The sequence below is a fragment of the Oreochromis niloticus genome, linkage group LG6 (assembly GCF_001858045.2).
Source record: "Oreochromis niloticus isolate F11D_XX linkage group LG6, O_niloticus_UMD_NMBU, whole genome shotgun sequence".
NCBI lineage: Eukaryota > Metazoa > Chordata > Actinopteri > Cichliformes > Cichlidae > Oreochromis > Oreochromis niloticus.
In genome coordinates, this window is record NC_031971.2 from 37,734,260 (window position 1) to 37,755,627 (window position 21,368).

At 41.4% G+C, this 21,368-nt stretch overlaps 1 protein-coding gene across 1 annotated transcript; it reads right to left on the reverse strand.

Annotated features, from left to right (window-relative positions):
* Positions 1-9,194: 9,194 nt before the first annotated feature.
* On the reverse strand, positions 9,195-13,970 carry LOC100710587 (neuronal pentraxin-1). The gene is made up of 5 exons (XM_003448006.5): positions 13,449-13,970; positions 12,884-13,091; positions 11,907-12,148; positions 11,382-11,561; positions 9,195-10,490 (listed from the first exon to the last, which is right to left on the reverse strand). Exons 1-5 carry the CDS (start codon positions 13,878-13,880, stop codon positions 10,269-10,271), a joined length of 1,284 nt encoding a protein of 427 aa, XP_003448054.2. The 5' UTR covers positions 13,881-13,970; the 3' UTR covers positions 9,195-10,268.
* Between the last annotated feature and the right edge of the window lie 7,398 nt (positions 13,971-21,368).

The window sequence follows — 21,368 nt, forward strand, 5'->3', positions numbered from 1 at the left end:
CATGATGTAATTTTCTCTGATTTGGGAGAACTGTGATTTTCTTGTTATCTCATCTCCTCCTCATCTCCCTCATTTCCACTGTGGAGACACAAAAGCCGGCTTTTTAAATGAGATCAGGACTCCTGGCGACAATGACTCCTCCCCTTCACCTTCCCCAGTATTCCTTCATCTTCCTCTCTCACATCCTGTTGTTGTGCGTCACCCATACATATTTCATTGAGGATTCAGTGAGGGGTAAGTGGCAATAGGTTAGGGCCAAGCGCATTAATAAATCATAGAAGATTTGAAGCATCGCAGGAAGTTACTGCAGCGGCTTTTGTTTTTGCTTTTCTCTTTGCCTGAAGTGAAACTTTACACCACGGTTAATAACCTTTATTTTAAATTGTAGTTAAAAAAGACATATTTACATTTCTGAATAATTTAATGAAATTGATAATGAGTTCTTGAAAATACATGCAACATAAAGGCCCAGTAACCAGGAAGTGCCCGGGAATCACCTGGAGAAAACCCTTCATGAACAGAGAGAGGAAATACCTTAGAGCTCCAAGCTGGAGGTGAGAGCCTCCATCTGCGGAGAGGTGGGTTATAACTCAGCAGGGTTTCACATCAAACGCACACTTCAAAAAGCTTCTGCATCTTGGAGAAGAAGCCTGAATTGTCAGGACTGTCCAGACTCGTTTGGGATGCAGACAAGCTCGCAGAGATTCTGAATCTCAAAGAAGGTTTTGTTTCACTTTCAGAAATTGCTTTTGTATTATTAAGTGAGAGAGAAAGCTACCCCCCAGGCAGCTGGATCAGTGTTAATGTGCAAATACTTAGTCAGTTTGATGATAGAAAAGGGTTCAACTAAAGCTGTGAGATTAGATAAATTACAAATTACAGTTGCAGCCTAAAAGCAAACTCACTGAGTCTGTGTGCAGCTTCCATCCCGCACGCAGACTGATCGTCCTGATGGTGCTGAGCGTGGCTCATGTTGCACCACATTTAAACCTAAACTGAACATTTCTTTTCATGTGCTTTTGAATGGTTTCCTCTGCTCAGCCCTTCTGTCTTTATATACTTTTCTTCTTTTATTACTCTTTGGCCTTCCTCTTTTTGCCGTGCCTGGCAGCTCTGTCTTTATATCTATCACCCAAATACTCACTTTGTCTTCTCCTCCTATGCTCCCTTACTGTAGCTGCCTTAGCCGTCCCACTCCTATAACCATTTTTCTTGGAATTGCAGATTTTCCAGTGTCAGCTAAAAAGTTATTTTCTCCATTGTGTAAATTTATTTTAATACTGACTTCCGTGTGTTGACAGAAAGCTCAGTGTTATTGCTTGTATGGCTTCTGCCGAATGTGTATGCAGTAAGCGCTGCTGTTTTTTCGGGTCTTCGCCATTTGCAGGCGCGCTCTCTTCTTCGTTTCTCTTTCTCCCCCTGTTTCTAAATGTGAATATCTTTAACAAGCCCACTGTCTTTCTTTCTCCTGCTGGATTTCATTCCTTCCTTCCAAAGCATACCTCTACCTCTACAGGTTCTCTTCAACCTGCTCCTAGGGGACCCTTTTTTTAGATAAACATTATAGTCCACAGACTCCTACCTGAGCTCATCTGTCATTGTAAACATGAGAGGGCTCAGCTCTTTGTGTGATGCCAGGCTCCCCTCAAACCTTTCTGCTGTTAGTGTTATAACTATGCTAAAACTTTTAACTGTGTTTACTTTATTTCATTTGATTTTTGTTATTAATCCCTTAATTGTGTTTTTAATATTTTAATGCATACTTTATTTCAGATACATTTGAAGTGGGTCCTGAGAAAAAAAGTTCAATTTGGGTCCTGACTCTGAGTTCCTCTGTGCATTATTAATAAGTCAGGTTCATTTAGCTGATCGGCATAATTTTATTTATGAAAATGCACTGTGAAGAATTCAATTTGCACATAGTTTCTCTATAAATCTAGGTCACAAAGTTAGGTAATAATGCACAAACTCTCAGGTGATGTAATTCTTTGTGCAATGAATAAGCAATTTCAGATAAATCTCTGACTTTTAGGAGCTCCTAAATCTGGCTCTTTCGCCCCACTTCTACACAATCTGTTTGTTAGCATTAGCATTACACTTCAAAGATTGTGATGAGAGGTTTAAGGAAATAATAAGTGTAGCACTGTTACGCGATGCAGTCTCTCCTTCAACGATAATGCATGAGAATGCATTAATGAAGTCTACTGATGCAACTCAGGCTAATTATCTTGCAGCAAATAGAGTCTTGAAATCAAATCCAGCATAACTCACAGCACAACTTCAAAGGGAAGAATAATATTGTGCCATAGCTGCTTGACATATCAACAGGGAGCTGTTTGCTCAACTTAAGAGATGCTAATGTGTCGATACTGTAGGCAGAAAATACTTTACTGCAATTTTAAAAATGCTGTAAATGTTATTGTGCAAAGCTAGAATACATAAAGGTATATCACTGTATACCCGTTACCACCTTCAGCTCCTCTTCAGTCCAGTGCTCAGCTTATTTCACAGCTGCTGTTCTGGGCCAAAGAAGCCCGGTGAGATTTGTGTGATAATCAGATTTTATATAAAGAGGGATTACGCCTCACTTGTCTGAAATGACTGGCCAAGAAAGGGAGGCATGGATCCACCTTGATCCCAGGCTGCCCAGGAAGCCTCATTATCCTCCCGCCATCCTTCCTGGAAGCCTCTGCTGATCAGTAAATGCCACAAGTTTCACTCCCCGCTGTCACCTGGAGCTCTCACCATGGGAGGAGAAGGGAGAAGGGAAAAAGAGAGCAGAGGAGGAAGATGAAGCTCTCTTTCTCTGTCTTTTTTAAGAGGAAAGATTGATGTTGGCAGTTCACTTTCAAGCATCTGCTCTGAGTTAAATCCCTTTGACCGTTTCAAGTCCTTTAGCTCGACATGAAACGGATCCACTGGCAGAAATAAACAGGTTGTCAATAGTCCAAGGCCTCATTATGTGCTGATATTTGACACTCTCTCAGCAGACATTCTTCTCAGTGTTATTTGTTGAGCATGGCACAACCAAAAGTCTCATTACATGGTGCTGCTTTGTCGCCCAAAGTTAACAACAGTAAATGCTGCAGCTCTGAACTGAAGCATTATTCCTGTCTTCCCTCTGCCACCAGGGACTGCTTATGAATTAATGAGATGTCAGCAAAGATGTCACGTCTTTATCCACTCAATCTCTCTCCACCAACAGAAAAACAAAAACCCAGAGGAATTAATATAACCTAGGCTCATGAATCTTGTCTGTCTTGACTCTGGGGGGGCTTCACCTTAATAATACTTCTGTTTTGTTATGACAGTTTGGGGTAAAAGTGGAACACTCTTATTTTGCTGTCAGAATTATAAAATATATTTGATTTTTGATTTTCATATTGTTAGGTTTCATTCTTGGCTTTATTAACAGTTTTAGCCACATTTTTTATGTAGGTTGAAAACCTGATTTACTAGTCTTGGTTTAGGATAAGCCACATATGAGAAGACTCTCCTTGGATCTGTACTTAGGCCTCATGCATGCAGGTCTAAGATTGGCGACCCCCTAGTAATGACTGCACACTAGGGAATAATGCATACTAACTGTCCAGTAAGCAGGTGCTTTCAGGTGGAGGTTGCAAAGTAAAATTGTTCAGAAAGAGGGATATGCTGCTGCACCGAAACCTCTGTGCCATTTTTGGATCATAGCTGATCCATGCATAGTAGATTTTGCAAACACTCACCAGTCATTGAATTGTGCAGCACATTTTCAGGTTTTTCTGACGGTGAGTAGTTGGCAAGAGAAAAGTTCATTTTTGTGTTTGCAGAAAAGTCGATGTCTTCCATGCAAACTACTGGCAACCCCAACAGTGACCTAATGTGCTAATGACCACAGCAATCACAATGGGGTTTTTTGGTACAGCTCCTTCTTTGCTACCAGTTTCACACAGCGAAGTCAGTAACCTCTAGCATCAACTCACCATTTTTTTTCCCAGTGACTGGTGGTTGCCAGAGAGTCACTGACCAGTTTCTAGGCCTGTGTATGTGGGACCTTAAGTAAATAAATGGATAGAGAAAATGTTGTAGGTTGCTTTTAATGCAAAATAGGTAGAAAAGGTTAAAAAAAAAAAAAAGTACAGCATCACTTAAAAAGTAACACAATTAGCTGTTCGGCTAAAATGCTGCTACGTGGCTAAAAGTCTTGATAAAAACTTTGCCTAAATAAATAGCATGTGATGTCTGAAAACAAGTAGGACATCTTCTCCTTACATAAAGTACAAACATCTTTAAAAAAAGCATCTTACATTGGTTTGCATTGCCAGCTGAGGAGGTGCCCTAGAATATGTGCTTTGCAAGCATAACATCATGTAATATCTTGTACCTTAGAAGCAGAAAATTGCTAACGACCTTCCAAAAGTATCTGTGTACTTATTGTCCTTCAGCCTGTAGCTGCTTATGTCAAGGCTTTACAGAGCAATTTCATTATAATCAATTGACGCAAAGGCGAGTGTAACTCCCGCTGTTACGTCATGTCGAGTTATCAGTCGAGATTGCTCACGTAAGAGGTGGCTTTGTGTCTTATGTATACAAAGTGCAACATCACCCTTTAGTCTGCGCTGATCTATTTTCGTCTGTCCGCTTTAAATTCTGCACAAAGCACAAAATGCTATTGCACTGCAGCAATATATTCAGTAAAGGCTTATCAGCATTACCCCGGCAGGGTATTAGGTGTGTGTAGTAAGCAGACCTAGTGATTATGACTATGTGCTCTTTGATGGGTGTGTGGTGGCGTCAAAATGTGAAGTGGGCTTTTGTGGCTCTGTGAGCGCCAGTATTTCCTCAGATAGCTGTAGGATAATTTGTGGTCCCCCCTGTTATTTATATCATAATAGGGGGATTGTTTTATATTGTAGAAGGGCTGAATTCTCTTAACTTCAGGTGTCCTAATGTACAAAAGTATAATTTGATGAGTAGTTTGGGATCCATCTACGGAGTGGTAGAGGAAATACTTTCCTGCCCTTTATGTGTTTATGTGTGTTCCTGTTTAGACATCTTTGTGGGGACTAAAAATTGGAATGTTACTATACTTGTGGGGACCAACAGTCACTTATGGGGACAAAATGCCCATCCAGCAGTTTGAAGGCATTTTTGAGGCTGTGATTTTAGTGTCAGGGTTACAATTAGGTTATGGTTAGGTTAGGTTTAGGCTAAGGGTTAGAGCTAGGCATTGACTTTTGATGGTTAGGGTTAGGGTAGCGGCTAGGAAAAGCATTATGTCAATTAGATGTCCTCACTAAGATATCAAAACGAGTGTGTGTGTGTGTGGGGGGGGGGGGCACCCAACACTCTTACAGGAATTTGCTTTGTATTAGTGCCTTGTCATTCTTATCAAAGGCTCTTGACCCTGGCTGCTGTCTGCTGAGCATCATGGGAGATTAAAGTTAGCCACAAAATTTCTCTTTGCTAAAAAGAAAAAAAAATCCATTGCAAGTTCAAAGTTTTTCACAAAAATCTACTTAGCAGAAATGCCTGTTAGGACAACTTTGTTTTTGCCAAATGATGTTTAAGTCAAGGCCTGATGAATTTATTCATAAGCTAATAGAGGAGTGAAACAAAACACAGTGTGTCAACTAGAAAAAGAAACACTTTTAAATTAAAAACACACGTTCAAGTGCAACAAAATGATTAAAATTCGTAAAAAATTTCATGTTTACAGTGAAAAAAAATGAAAGGAGTTCAGGTGCTGGTTGAATTTGAAGCTCAGAAATGCTTGAACTGTTTAAAAAAGTCTGAACAGTGTTGATATATCTGTAGGTGATTCGTCAGTTTGTGCAGACAATGAAAGGAGCTGCAGTGTCAGTTGTACTTCAGGCGGCAGACATCATTGAAATGTTAGCTGAATATGAATCCAGCTCTAAAACTTGACTTTTAAAAGTTTAGCTTCAGTGTGTGAGCCAGTGCCGGCAGGTGAAATGTCAGTTTATGTGTGAAGAATAAAGAAATTCCAATGAGTGATGAAAGTAGAGTAACTGTCATTCAAAGAGGATTAAAGCAGCAGAGATATCAGGTGAGCTATATATAAAAAGAAATAAAGAATTTTGAAGTGTGTTCACTGTAAGTGTTGAAATATCAGTCAGTTGTGTATCTAAAACGTGACAGCAGTTGAATGAATCTAAGAGTAAGATCGGTGTGAAAGGAACTTGAAGGAATCACTGAGCTGGTTTTATAGTCCTGCAAATGCGTAAATGATTCCACGATTCCATGTTTTTAACAAGTTCCTGTGCAGTTCCCCAAGATCCTGATCCATGTGAGCTGGAACAGAGCAGGGAGAACAGCAAAGGAAATTTAAAGGTCAAAAAACACAGTATCAAAAGCAAAGACAGCGGCTGCAGTGACAGCAGCAGTCTGTTTCACTCTCCTCCACAACTGAAGGACCAACAAAAGCAAGAGTGCCCCAGCGATCAGTTGGATCACATATGTTGTGCACCGCCTCCATCTGGCAACAGAGCTCCATGCAGGCAGACGGGCAGTCGCTGGACTGGAGCGGACAGCGAGCAAAACCAGCTTTAAGAAGCATTTACGGTCCCCCAAATGTGTCCACGTCCACGCTTCCATGGGTCTTGATCTGTATGACATCAGGCTACTTTTGTGTCTGAAGCTCAGATGCATTTCAACAAGATCTGCTCGTACTCAAAACTCTCTCCACATTAAAAACATCACATATCTCTCCGTTCACTAATTATTGTTGTTTTGTATTGGTTAGTCTTGTTTTCCTCTTAGGTTCTTTTCCGTCGTGTGTCCTCATGTCTTTATAATGTGTGTAGTGTTCATCCCGCGGTGACAGAACTTTTTTCCTTTCTTTACTGTGAAGATTAGTTTTCTCATTTTTGGGTTTTACTTCATGCTTTTGTTGCACTGGTTTGTGATTTCCTTCCCCACCCTCATTACCTTCCCCTGATGCTAAGCACTTTCACCTGTGTCTTGTTAACCAACTGTTTCTCGTTCCTAATCAGTTCCCTTGTGTATACCCAGCCCCGTTTTCCCTGCTGTCTTTGTCTGTTGTGATTTCTATTGTATGTCAAGTCTCTCTCATGTTCCCCATATTGCTTTGGCCTCCCGTTTAGATTTCTTTTTAAATTCTGTTGGTTCATTAAATGTCAGATCGTCTTTAGTCCTTCTGGTTCTGCTGTGCCAGAGAAAAGACAATACAGATGCTAATTCAACTTATTAATGTCTACCCTAAAAGTCAGTTTTATACTAACTCATTTTATATTTTAGGAGTAAAAATGAACCATCACTGAAGAAAAAACACACACCGGTGTTGGCAGCATTGCTCCCTGAGTGATGATAGAAAAATAATAAGACCTGTACCTTTTTTATGTTTTTACTGGAGGGAACAAATGCAAATGTTCTAAAGATTATAGGTCTATTTTCCTGTGCCTGCAGCTGAACTTTACATTTTTGTTTGAATGTGCGGCAGAGCCAGATGAATTTTTAGTGCGCTGTAGCTGAACTGTCAAATGCTCAAAGCATCTGACAGGTAAGTGACATTTCACTGCAAAAATGAGTTGAAATCCCCACAAGCACCAGTTTATTGCTGTCAATAAAGGCCTAAAATGCCAAAGAATTATTTAAATATAATTAAAGCACCGAGAGAGGATTGTTTAATCATGTCTATTTGCAGCCTGGTTATCAGAGTTTACATCATTAGCTAAATGTGTGGAACAAAGATTCAGCCGAAAGCCGAAACTGGAAATGAGCTTGTGTTGCCACTCAAGCCCCAGATTAACAGAGTGGTTACTTACATGTGAACATATGTACATCCTGTCAAATAATAATGAAAAGCAACCAAACATAGGCTAAAGTAACACTGACTGGTTGTGTCTCGTGGAAAAATTTGAGAATATGTGGAAATATTTTTGAAGTGAAATCCCATTAGAAATCCAAAGTTATCAAGTGGTTGTAACTATTCCTGCCTGTGTTATAGGAGAACACAATCGTAATACCAATGCTCCTAATGAAACCTTTCTGTTTAAACCCCAAAAGCTGTTAGCTTTATTTTAGGAGGCAAACCTCACAAACCAAATCTTACAGACTGAATGAGACAAACAGTTTCACTTGAATGCTTCACACTCTGGAAGTTTGAAAATCCTGTGACAGAAGAATTTTTAATGCAGGTTGTACTTTGTGCTTTAAACTATTTAATGCTGATCTTGATTGAGATTAGGGATTTCTTTCCTTTATGTGTCTTTTATTCTGGTTTTCACTTTAAAATGAAAAATATTAAAATGTCAATTTAAAAAAAATACTGTTCCATTATTTAGCTAAGCTGATGTCCTCATGGGAGTTTTAAAAGACTCCACTTTAATGTGAGTAATGTAAGCAGCTGATGACCACTCAGAGTGGTCTGAAGAACATTCACTCCAAGGTCAAGCCAAAGATGTAATGAATAATTATTGTGGAAAACAGAACGAAAAGCCTAAAGCTGTTTTGTTTTTTCCTCCAATAATGTTTTAGTCAAGTTTTGGTTTATTCTTTTTAGCTTGTTTAGATTAAAATGCAGTTTAATTAATCAACAAATTGTACCCCAGCAGAAATTATTCAGCACCACATGGCATGATGAATATTTAAGGCCCTGATAAGATTTCTTAATGAAGAAAATGCTTGGTGAGAAACAAATACAACAGCTGCCCACACTGAAGAATATTTCTCAAATGTCTTTGGGTAAAATTTCCCAGGATGGTCTACCTGTGGTTGAACAAATTGCTTTCACCATTTGATGCTTGAGCCTCAGATTAAGTGTCTGATTTAAATTCAGGAAGCATTAACGGCGACACACTGTCAGTGTGTTGCTATAATAACAGGTAATGTGAGTGAACTGACAAAGAACGTTTAAAGTGTTGAAGTTTGAGTTCAGGCTGAATTTATTTGAACTGGGACACCAAAAGGCTGTTATGACAAGGCACTTTTTCCCCCCTCTGACTGCCGTAGTGCAGGCGCCGCACCTCACACCACAAACAATAAACGTGGCAATAAGGGCTTATTTTCTTATCCAGTCACCTTAAGATCTGCACTGCACTCCATGCAGTTTCTTTTTGTTTTCTGCTTTGTGACCGTCACTATCGCTTCCTTTTCACCTATCTGGTTAAAAAAACTCCACTTACTGCTGTTTGTTACTATAGAAATGTTCACATAAAGCCAGGAATGCACTCTGACATTAAGTATCACAATTTTATTACAAAAATTAAATTCTTCATCTCTCAGTTTTGCCATGCTTGGAGCATATAACAATACAGTAAAAAACCCAGACCCGGAGAAGATAGTAAAGCAGATTTCAACAATGCTTTCACAGCACTCTGTCATTCATGCTGTTACTATACAGTTACTGTAACATTCCTAATACAGAGTAGTACAAACACCTGCCAAAACACGTCATGTCAGATAACAAACTGTAATTAAATCACGTTTACCAGAAGAACAAGAAACTCAACCCAGCTCAGAGGGGAAAAAAGAAAAACAGAAACCAGTAAACATTGAATTTGCAACTGAAAACATACCGAATGTGCTGAATATTTGTACCAGCCCAAGGCACCCAGGCTTCTAGCAATGTTGGCAAGTTAACGACATTCTTACAGAAACACTTGAAGCGAACGATGATTACAAATCGACTTGTACCACAGTTTGACTTTGCAGTGTCCTTCAACGTACCCTCCTCTCCTGGCATTCCTCTTCATCAGTCACAGTGCAAGTTCCGGAGGGGCGGGGCAAAGTGGAGGAGGAGGGAGGGCGGCGGGGAGGCATGGGAGGAAGGGAGGGGTCACGGGGAGCTGTACCGCATCAGACATCACTTTACAGCGCCAAACACTGACAAGAATTGGACGGACAGCGTAATCTCCCACTCTCCTGAAGGAAGGGGGGGGAGAGAGTGGTTATGTAATTCCTCACTTGGATTGTGAATTGTCCAAACATAAGGCGCAGATTGCCAGCTGCCAGTCCAAGACGAAATAAGCCAAACGAAAAGCTTAGATGTGCTTTCAACTGAATGTCCAAGAAAGAAAAAGGATAACAGCAATACTTTCTCACTGAGGTTTCCAAGATGAAATAGATTCTTTTTTTTTCCTCAAGATGAAAAGCGTTGTTTTGCAACATGGGTACCTAAGAATGGTGGAAATCCCAGATTTAAGCTTACCAATAACTCAGATAGTCTCTAACAAACGTCAAATGAAGACAAGAACGACAAAAGCTCAGAAATACAGATAGGCCTTTCTTCAGCGGTGAGATGCAGTTCAGTTGGCTGAACGGCAAGGCTCGAAGGTCCATTTGGTCGCTCCGCCAAACACTTCAATGTTGCTCTCTGTCCAGGAGAACACATCGCCAGTCGATGCTTTGCTATTGCAGGTTGCTAAGTTATAGATCTCGGTGATAGAAAGTTTCCTATTCCAGATATTTAAGTTTGCCAGCTCACCAACAAAGGCTTGTGTGGCATCAAAGCCTCCTCCCAGCGTGTCCTGTGAAACAAAGGGAGTGTTAAGCATTTCACTTGGGGGTTTTCACAGGACAGTTGCAAGGTTATCCAGACAAGGTCAGGTTTACAAGATGAAAAACTCGGGCCTTTAATTTGTACAAGGATCACACTCTGGTTTAAAGTGGGATCCTCTTTGAGGAGGACAAAAAGTGCCAGGATCCAAAAAGAAAAAGAGAAACTTGATCAAATGTAATCTTAAAAATAAATAAATGTTTTTAACTTTTTTATAATTAATTATATAAGTTTGTTTCAGTTTATTTCTGTCACTTATGTCAAATTATGCAAATAAGAGGCTGAGGGCTTGGCAAGTTTTGCCATGTAGTTGATCACTGGCAGGCTCACACACAAGAGAAAATTACAGTAACATTAATGAATAAAATGGGGAAAATGGGAAACAAAGTTAAAAAAAAAAGGAATTAATTCAAGCTAAAGAGAAAATTAAAACAATTAAAATAGAAATATCATTTTGTCCCATTTTAGGAATTAAATAATGCCTCCTATTCTACAAATTCTTGACATTTTTTATCTTCCATACTCCTGCAAACACTTGATCCAGGTAGAAAGCCAACAATCACTTTGAAAAAACTGTGTTTTCTTTAAGATTTAGCTGGATTTCATTTAAGAATATGATTGCAATATGGAGGATACATCTTGCTTAGTTTTCTCTGTAAAATAGGTCTCAAATGATGCTTCTCTATCAAAATTCAGGCCTTGCACACACTGGAAAGCATTAATTGACCACCTCTGCAGTGCCCCCATGGTCTCATTTCATAAATATCGCCACTTTTAATCTTTGTCCAAATTTAATCACATAATTGGTTGAGAATTATTTCCAAATAGGTGTGGGATTAAATGTCTAAAAATGAATATCCACCTGCTCTTGTCCCAGGACCAGCACACCCTCTGGTTTGATAGGGTGGTATGGCGCCAGATTTTCCCCGCTGCCCCGCTTCACTCCATCCTGGAAGGCTTCCCACATCCCGTCACGGGTGGTCCACGTGATGCAGAGGTGATGCCATTTTCCATCGTTGATGAGGAACGGCAGTTTTGCAACCTGGAGCAAAGACATTTCATAAGTTCTATTGTTCAATATGTCTTCCACACTTTGGTAGGACAGACTCGGCACATCGTGTTGCCTTCCTGCTGAATCACTTCCCCCATATCACATATCTTCTCCTCTTCTATAAAAAGGTTGCTTCTGTTTCAAACAGCACCTATTTTAACTCAACCTCCTGTTGTGTTACAGAGAAGCTGTCAGGTTACCCTGACTCATCCAAGCAGAAAGTATTGCAGCTTTCCCCAACTGTAAATTACTATTTTGATGTGTTACATGCACTTCCTGCAAAGGTGAGAAACGTGTGAATTCACTTTGCTTCCAGGATAATAGCTTTTTCATTACCTTGTCATTGATGAGAATCTCCATGGGGTTGTTCCCCCACTCAATCAGCACGAGTTCATTGGCCTGTCCTGGAACTGCATAGGAGAAGGGGGTGCCCACCCCAGGCGAAGCATTGGACTTGATCCACAGACACACGGTGAAGGAGTACATCTCAGGAAGGCTCTTCTTTGCTTTGGCGTACATATAGTTGGTTCTCAGAGGGAAAGTGATCTGGAACTTATCTGTTGGCCGGGTGTCTTTGCCTGTTGATGAGATTACTGTTAGTTAAAGCACTAATAGTGAGCATTTTATTCATATGTCAAGAGATAAATTACAGGAAAGCTGAACATCCATACGCCTACATACATTTTGTAAAACTATGGTACATGAGTCTGTTTCTTTATGGGGAGAGTGTCTTTGAAAAGCAAAAGGAAGCTGAAGGCTGACAGTAGTTTCATACAATCTTTTTCATCATGGTTCTTTGCACCATTGCGATCCCGTGATATTTCGTGTAAGATGGCTCTGTCTCCTCCTCCTTCGGTCTAACATACGCACGCGCGTTTGCACGTGTTGGAATTTGAACCGACCTTGGATATTTGCTCCAAAACGCGCCGGTGCGAGGCGCGCGACGCAAAGTTTCACTAATCCCCTTTGCAGAGGCTCAAATACAAACTGGATATTCAGATTCTGAATTTGAAAAACAAAAACTCAGCAAAGCAAAAGTGCAAACAGAGCCTGAGATATGCAAAGCAATGCAGCTCCCCTCACCACCCTCATATATCCGTGCGCACTGTGATGGTTGCGGTAAAAAGGTTTCAGATTGCCGCTGCTACCTGTTTGGGGGGGGGGTGTCTAAGGGATGTTACGTCCTTGAGCGTGAAACACAATTAAATTGCATCTAATCATCTTTTAAATTTCCGTGGTTCGTTTTAATGCCGTGAAAGCAACACGGGGTCGAGCAGTTTTAAAGTCCCGTGCCCGTTGAAATCCAAACGCACCTTTCTCCAGGTCTGTTATCCGGTGGTGCAGAGAGGTGAGCGTGGACTCCACTCTGTTCCGCTGCTCGGTGTCATTCCTCGATCCGGCTTTTGTCTCCTCTAACGTGTTGACTCGGGACAGAACTTGCTTCTCCATGTCATCTATCTTGTTTTGCAGCAGGTCTTTCAGGCTGTTTGCTTGCACGGTGTTATTCCCTCGGCTGTACTGCTGCATCGGACAGAATGAGACAGAGAGGGGGTTAAAGAAGTGACAGGGAAGACTTCTTTTTCTTTAAAGTCCCTAGAAGCTGTTTACTCTACTCACTGCCAAGCGCAAAGCTTTATCTTAACCGTGCTATTCGCTTGATTTTATAGACTGCGGAACATTTCACTTTACACGGAGCTTCTCTCCAACAAACAGATAAATATGTTAGAAAACACATGTGGCTCCAAGTACAAGCTGCAGAAAGCCACAGAAACACACAATCAACGAGTTAAAGAGTATTATCCTTTAATCTAATTAACTGTGGAGGCTATTTAATTAACTTTTGACCTTGTCGGCGCTTCACTCGCTCTGCTCTCCTACCTCTAGATTCTCCAGTCTCTGTTTGAGCGTCTGTAAAGTCTGTCCCAGCTGGGCCAGAGTATCCGTAGTGCCCCGAGATACATCCCCCATCGTGTTCTTCGACCCCGGCCGCCGACCGCCAGGTCCTGCGGCCGCAGGGAGGCTCTGGCTCTCGCAGCGGCTCAACTTGGACGTTAGTTCCCTGATTGTCTCCTTTTGGTTCACAATGGTCTCCTTTTGCTGCAGCACCGTCTCCCGCAGCTGTATGATAGTGCTCTTCAGGTCTTCCGCCGGGCCGCTGTTTTGCATGGTAGCTGTGCACAAGTCCATATCCTTGGGCACTGACGTGCAAATAAACTGCGTCTGTCCGAAGTCTTGCCCGAGGCTCTCCACAACAACCAGGCAGGAAAGTAGAAAAAGTTTCCACGAGAATCCCTCCATGGTTCCAGTCATGTGTCAGAGATTGAGTGTGAGAGAGAGTGGTGTCTCCGAGATTTCAGCACCACGGAGCTGTCCACTGAAGCTGTGAGACTCGCGCTGCTGTGTGCGGCTTATATAGCGGACAAACGCAGCGCAGATTCACTGCATCACTGAGGGGAGGCAGCGGGTTCTGCCAAGCCCACAGAGTCCAGCCCCTTATTTAAGGTCGTACTCACTGTTTCCTGCCACTTACAGTGGCAGACTGCGTGTACACCACATAGTGAGATGAGAGCTTGGAAGAAGAAGAGGAGGGGATGTAAAATGCTTCACGTGAAGTCTCAATCACTTGTGGAATAACTGTCTTCAGTCTACTGCTAACAAACCTTCAGAATGACATAACGTTAAATAACGGGTAAAACCAGTCTCCAGTTTTCTGTCACGGTCGTGATTTGATCTTAAATTCGAAATGATTGAAACAACAGAAACATTATTTTCACTATTTTAACTGTTTATTGAATAAGAAAAAAATGTATGAAATGATTAAATGTAATGTGTAAATATCTCTTTCGAAACCTTGTTCATTAACATCTATATTTTCTGGGCACGTAAGAATATACATAAACAGGTGGCAGTACATTAACTAATAGTAGAAACATAACATAGGAAACAAAAAGACATAACACTCAGTCAAATATAATTTCTGATCCGTTTTTAATGCCTTTATTTGAGATAAAGGATTCTTTTTCTGGAAAGTTAAGCTATTCCACAGTTTTGACCAAATATCATTTTTACTTTACTTTAGAGCTTAATAACATTTTAGTAACAAATTTTGCATTTCATTTACTTATATAACCGATGATGTTTTTATTGAACAATATATTATTTTTCTTTTAAAGCCTTAAGTTTAATTTTGAGTGATCTCATTTTATTTTAATTATCACATTCTTTCTGAACTGTGACATCAAAGTTAACGATGTTTGAATTTTGTTAAACTGCAGAGAAATTAAAAGGCTGAGCTGAGATGTTAAAGACACATCCCCCACTCACTTCAGCGCCCTGTGCACCATACATTTGTTTGCGCTTCACGCTCATCCAATGCGCGTTTGTGGATGTGAAATTATCAGTCCACCTTAAATAAAAACAGCTACCCATCCTTCAGAAAAGTCTGTCCCACGGTTAGAGACCCCACCACAACCTCTCATTTTCTCACCCGCCCTCTCTCTCCCTCTCTCTCTCTCTCCCAGTCTGTCTTTTTGGCACGCGCGCTGGCGTCGTAAAACCGACTCCACTGGTGCCCAGAAATGTACTCCACGGCGCAGGTTCTTCAGTGACTTTAAAGTATAACAGCCTTGTTCACATCCCCAAACAACACGCTGTCAGAGTGTATTTTCCTTTTTGTTCACTGTAACAAAGTGTGCACCGCAGCAGCCACTCGGAGCCTGACAGAGACGCGCTTTGGGCTCGTCTGATGTGATAGCAGTTATGTTATATCCCACCACTACAAGAGCGGAGGCGCTAAAAGGAAAGTCAAATGTTTCCAAATAATTAAACAGACTGTTGCGTAACCACCCCCGCGGCTCTCACACGAAAAAAATAAGATGCACAGCGAGCAACACTTAGCACAGATCATGTTGCGATAACAAATCGCCAGTGATACTTGCAGGGTAAGGATGAGGCTTTAAAAAAACAATCACGTGCATCCAGGGCTTTCCACTTTAGCATTAGAAAATAAAAAGATATTTATGCAACATAAGCTGATTTGTTCTCATGTATGAAACGAATTTACTTCCTCATACCAAGTGTGGAGGGCTGAACTGAAATAATGAATACATACAAAGATAGAGTACTGTGCACAAATCTGGAGCCACTCCCCGTGTCTTTACATTTTGTTTCCAAGGAGCCAGACTTACCTATAACTTGTCTTGTGGTGGTCTTGAGCAAGTTGTGACCCATTTTCCGTCCAGTCCTTATACCTAATCACTTTCAGAGAATAATTTTCTACTTGATACTTAACTGACCCATGACTCATTCAAATAGGAAAAAAACATAAAGAAAAAAAAAGCTCAAGCAAAGAACTGACACAGGACCTAAGAGATGTATCTGGATCTGCAGATGGTCAAGCTATTGTTCACTAAAGCCACATTAGAAATGGTCTCAGTGGAAGGATGGCTGTCCAGAGGCCATTCTAAAGGACGGGTAAAAAGGTGAAAAGGCTGGGGTATGGCCAATTACACACAAGATGGAATAGAAATCTGTGGGAACAAGTCTGATGGAGGGATGAACTGAAATTTAATTTTCAATTCATCCCTCCATCATCCCTTCAATTCAAGATGTTGGGAGAGAGGAACAACAGTGAGTGTCTAAGGTCACGTGTTAACATGGTGGAGGCTCTGTCTTAATTTGGGGCTGTATTTCAAACAGTAGTTTGGGGGGTTTGTCAAAACGGATGGAATAAACATAAAAAAGTACCATCAGATTTTGATCTGCCATGCAATACCGTCTGAAAAGTTTTATTTTCCAGCATGACAATGATTCCAAACACAATGCCAATGCAATAAAAGCATTTCTGGATGGAAAAACACAGAATGGGAACACTTATCAGTCATGGATCGGCTTCCCCAGAGGTTGAACCTGTTTGAAGCAGTTTGAGGCCATCTTGACAAAGAACAGAACAAACAGCACTCAACATCCAAAGAACAGCTTTGAATGTCTTTCAAGGAGCCTGTTCAGGAGGACTGTTCCTGAACATTACTTAAATATATTAAAAGAACATTTGCCAGTGAGAGTTCAGGCTAATAAAGCTGACATTGGCCAACATTGACTTCGAAGCTCTTTAGAAAAAGTTTGCACGTTTCGACAAATCGCTGCATGCATTTTTTGCCCTAAAAAATATCTATAAAGAAATGAGAGGCAATTCCGGAACTTTAAAAAGTAAATATACACACACATTAAACGGTATATATGTTGTTTATACACACATGATTTCACGTGGATAGATAGATTGAATTCTGGTCGATCAGAAAAAAAGCTACTCAGCACACTGAAAGAAGAAAAAGTTGTGCATCGACCGAGGTTAGTATGTGTAAAGACACAGAGGCGAGTTTAACCTTTGTTATCAACATCATTGGCAACTATAGGCTCTCCTTAATTTGCATTTTAAGTGAAATTCGAGGTCCTGATGACATTTTTTATTAAATAAAAAGATCGTCATTAAATTAGAAGCTCATTTTTTGAAACTATCGTGTGAGTAAAAATTAGCCCAGTCTCGCAGGGGAACGCCCAACACTGACTTTTCCCACATCTGGTTGTAACACCGGGTCTTATTCACAGGCATCGACTCACTAAACAAGAGTCCAAATGCACCAGTCGCAGGTTTGCTCCCAACCCGCCTGCTCCGACACAAATACCCGCTCCGTCTCTGTCGCATCGGTGTAGTTGAGCTCTGCGTAAAACGCGGAAACGAATGAACGCTCCAAACAGTTTTTTAAGCAGCCTTTAATTTGAACTCTGCTGCATTTTGAGAGGTTTTTTCAGACTTTTATATGACGCCGCGGCAGCTGCCGGCTAAGGTGGGATGAAAATTGACCCAACAGTCCCCTGTAATTTGTTTAATTATCGATCCAACGCGTTGTAATCAGCAAGGTGCCAAGCTGAAGGAGAGAAAGAGCAGATATAACAAATGGTTAATGGCAGGGTCTAATTGCTGAGTTGCAGGACAAGCAGAGTAACAAATTCTCCTTATCTCAGCACATACACATTAAAGATCAAGCGCTTGCTATTAGCGCTCAGAGTGAGAGCAGCTGCGGATCAACAAGTAATGCCTCATTCAGTATTTTCAGCCACCAGCAGCGACGCAGTGCTTGTTTACCAAATGAGAGCAGTTTTAAAAGCTCTTGATGTGCAAGAGTTAATGTTAATGACGCTGCTTCTTCCCACTGTACTGAGAGGTTACACTATAAGGGACAACTGCTTATCACATTTATCTATTCAATATTCATCTCCTGTCCCACGCATTAAACCATTCTGCAGCACCATATGTTCAGCTATGATTCCCCCCATCCTCGCCGTGTGCCTGCCACTTACTCTGCTGAAACTCCCATAAAACTGATTTAACTAGCTGACTAGTTAGCTTTTCATTGAGCTTACCAAAACCTAGGAAATTGTAGCAGGTGGAATTCGTTTTTTCTGTTCCTTTATACTTCCTGAAAGTGAAGCATTTAGATGGAACTTGATATTTCACAGCTAGATTTACATCTTTTCTTCAGTTTTTGAAGAGGAGTTTTGACCCATTCTTCCTTGCAGCTTGCTCAGAGCACAAGGTCAGATGTGGCAGTGCATTAGCCAGCAGACCAAGCTGGACTCCAGGGGCCGGTATGGAACAGGGCTGAAATCCATAATGATCAGTCTCTCAGGTTCACTGAATAATGCAAAGCTTTATAATAGAACCCACTCTCTAATGGCAGAGATAAATAAGGACCATTTTGCACACTGGCAGGCAAAACGCCTGCTTATTTATCCAGCATCTGCAATAGCAAAACAGAGAGAAGACGTAGGGAGGGTGGCATGAGAGTAGGTGTGGTAGTGCAGCACAAGCAAAACAAGAAGGCAAGAAGGGGGGTTGATGTTGGTGCAATCTGAGTGTGTTGGGTATGATTTGTCTGTCACCTCTGTGCCACATCTGAGCACTGTTTGTACTGCTTCTCTTTGATCAAAATTCTCATTTCACAGCTAGGAGGAAGTGTATTTTCAGTTGCAAATCTATTAACTTTCCTCCTTTGTTTGCTCTGTCCAGCTTCCACAAAGTAAACTTTGTTTTTCCCCTCTATGTGCACACTCCACTACATCCCTTCTGACTGTGGGGAATTCAGATGTGCTGCCAGGTAACTGAAGCCTCAGTGCTGAAACTCCAGTGTCTCTGCTACTGCTACACTGATGTCTCCATTTCATCACATCTCACCATCCGAACAGGTAGGGCTCTCTGATGGGATGCCTGCACTGTGGAGTAGTCTGCCGTTATGCATGTACTCCCACCAGGACAGCTGGGAAGAGTGGAAGAGTGGGGGACTAGAGTGGAGAAGAAAAGCGCCAAAGAATCTGTCTCTGCCAAGAGAGGTAGTTTTATTTTATGCACACACACACACACACTGACAAACTAAACATTATAAACCGTGTAAATTATAAATTCCTCTGCATTCCTGTATGTAGAAGAAATACAGGACTAAATGATTTGGCCTTGACCTTCAGCTCTATGATCTACTTCTTATAACATTGTTTTATTGACGTTCGCCCACACTGGAGGGTCGTTCAGTAACTTACTCCTCTCTTACTAAAACCCAAAGTGACATAAACAAATACCGGTGGCATTAGGCGTTCCACTGGGCTCTGAGCTAATCTCATCATAATTCTCCAAAGCCTGCACATTAACGCTCTCGCTATGACAGCGCTGTTCATCAAGCTGCTTGCGTTGGCCTCATTGGACTTGCTCCAGAAACAACATTTTACCCCATTAGGCCTTTACTTCGACAAGACTGAGGCCAAAATGGGGGGGGGGGTTGTTCTTCAGCATCAGACAGACTGAAATGATGGTCCTGTTTTTATTTTTAGAAAATAGGTTGGGAAGAGGGCGATGTTTCAGGTGCTAGATGAGTTTGTGTTTCCAGTGTTGTATTGGGCAGAGGGATTTTAAAACATGTGCTTAAAACAAACTACAACAAGAACAAAAACAAAGTGTCTTGATAGGCTGTTGGAACCGCCTGTGCAGGCAGAACAGCTTCACTGCCCTCTATGCTTTATCATCCGTCCAAATCTCTCGAATAAAAATCTCTAAAATTGGACTTCTGCACTAACCACAGTTTTGAACCATGATGAACACCATGTTCAAGCAAGTGCACATGGGAGCAGGACAACCTAGGTCACAGATCTATGACTGATTTTGTAATCATATCAGCAGACCTGAAGTCATATGTTGTAGACACTTTGGTAAAGAGAGGAGCAGGGCTGGAGGACAAGGTCAAGGGTGGATGCTGCACAGATTTGTCTGGTAGAGGTCCTAGTGTGTAAGATCTTTAATTCCCACCTCAGACAGAGCAGAAACAGGGAGCATGGGTGCTGGATCTACCATTTGCAAACTTGTTTTTTTAAATATCATCAGGACGCTACACCACAGAGCAAACACCATTGCCACAGACACAGCTGTCAGGGAAACAAAAGAACATCATATCAAGAAGGCCTTGAGTAAATGTTATCCCAGCTGGACGTTTATCGAAGCTGGGAAGGCACCAGGAGAGAAGGACAACTGCTGCCTAAGCAAAAACCCTCAGTGATCGCTTATGTGTTAACAGTATCAGAACAGTTGAGACGCATTCTCTCTAAACACCGTGTCTCTGTGGCTTTTAAACCCCAAAACACGCTGCGCCAAAAATTGGTCCACCCTAAGGATCGGGTCCCCCGACACAAAAACAGTAACATAGTGTGCGCTGTTAAGTGCCAGGAGGATTGCCATGATTTATACATCGGGAAACCCAAACAACCTCTGACTAAGCGGATGGCACATCACAGAAGAGCTACCTTGTCAGGCCAGGACTCTGCAGTCTATTTACACCTACAGGCCAGTGGACACTCTTTCAATAATGAGGATGTACACATCCTGGACAGGGAGGAACGCTGGTTTGAGGGCGGAGTCAAGGAGGCCATTTACATCAAAGGGGGAAGACCATCTCTGAATCGAGGAGGGGGCCTAAGGATACATCTGTCACCATCTTACAATGTTGTAAATGGTGAATGGTGCTCATGGCCACTGATCAGTGGTCATGATAATTTGCATATTAATGATCATGAAACTGACCTCACAGCCCATTGTTAGTCAGCTGTGCAAATGTACTGTTTATATGGTTGGGGAAACCTGCAGTCAGCTGAGACTGAAGAAATGCTTCTCCCACTGAAAACACCACGGCCAGATGAACAGAATCAACTTTTGGGACAAAAATTATTGTTTGATAAAATTGTCAAGAGACAGAATGGATTGAGTTTTTCATCTATATCTCAACATCTTGTTTACATCCACATGTGTACAGTTTTCCTAAAAAGACTTAATTAGAGTTTCAAAACAGCACTAAAATGAAGAGTATGTGTGAGGGAGGCTTGTACCTTTATTACAGCTCACTGTATTTCCCCTCACAGAGGTCACTTTTTCTCTGCTTTTTAAAATGTTACAACTCACATGCTTTTAAATCTAACCCACTTTCAAGTGTACGGTGGCATCATCCAGATAGAAATAAAAATTAAGCCTTCTAAAATTTTACACAGTGCCATAATGGAGCAACAGTTCTCACAGCCTTAAAGACAAGCTGAAGCACTTAGTGTTTAGTGGCAGAGCAAGGACATCACTCTGTGGGAGCAGGTGTGTTTTAGGACTCAATAACATCGTGAAGATGAAACCCTGTAAAGCAGAAGGGTTTGAAGTGGAAGTGAGTAATAGGGAGAGCGAGCTCTCCGCACATCCCCTCTCAATTATATCAAGTG

What these genes read in the sequence shown, in the direction of transcription:
- LOC100710587 (XM_003448006.5), bottom strand. Translation starts at nt 13,880, where the DNA reads ATGACTGGAACCATGGAGGGATTCTCGTGGAAACTTTTTCTACTTTCC. An exon ending in GATAACAGACCTGGAGAAAG is followed by an intron (nt 12,149 to 12,883) that starts GTGCGTTTGGAT and finishes TCTCATCAACAG; the next exon opens with GCAAAGACACCCGGCCAACA. An exon ending in AGATTCTCATCAATGACAAG is followed by an intron (nt 11,562 to 11,906) that starts GTAATGAAAAAG and finishes TCTTTGCTCCAG; the next exon opens with GTTGCAAAACTGCCGTTCCT.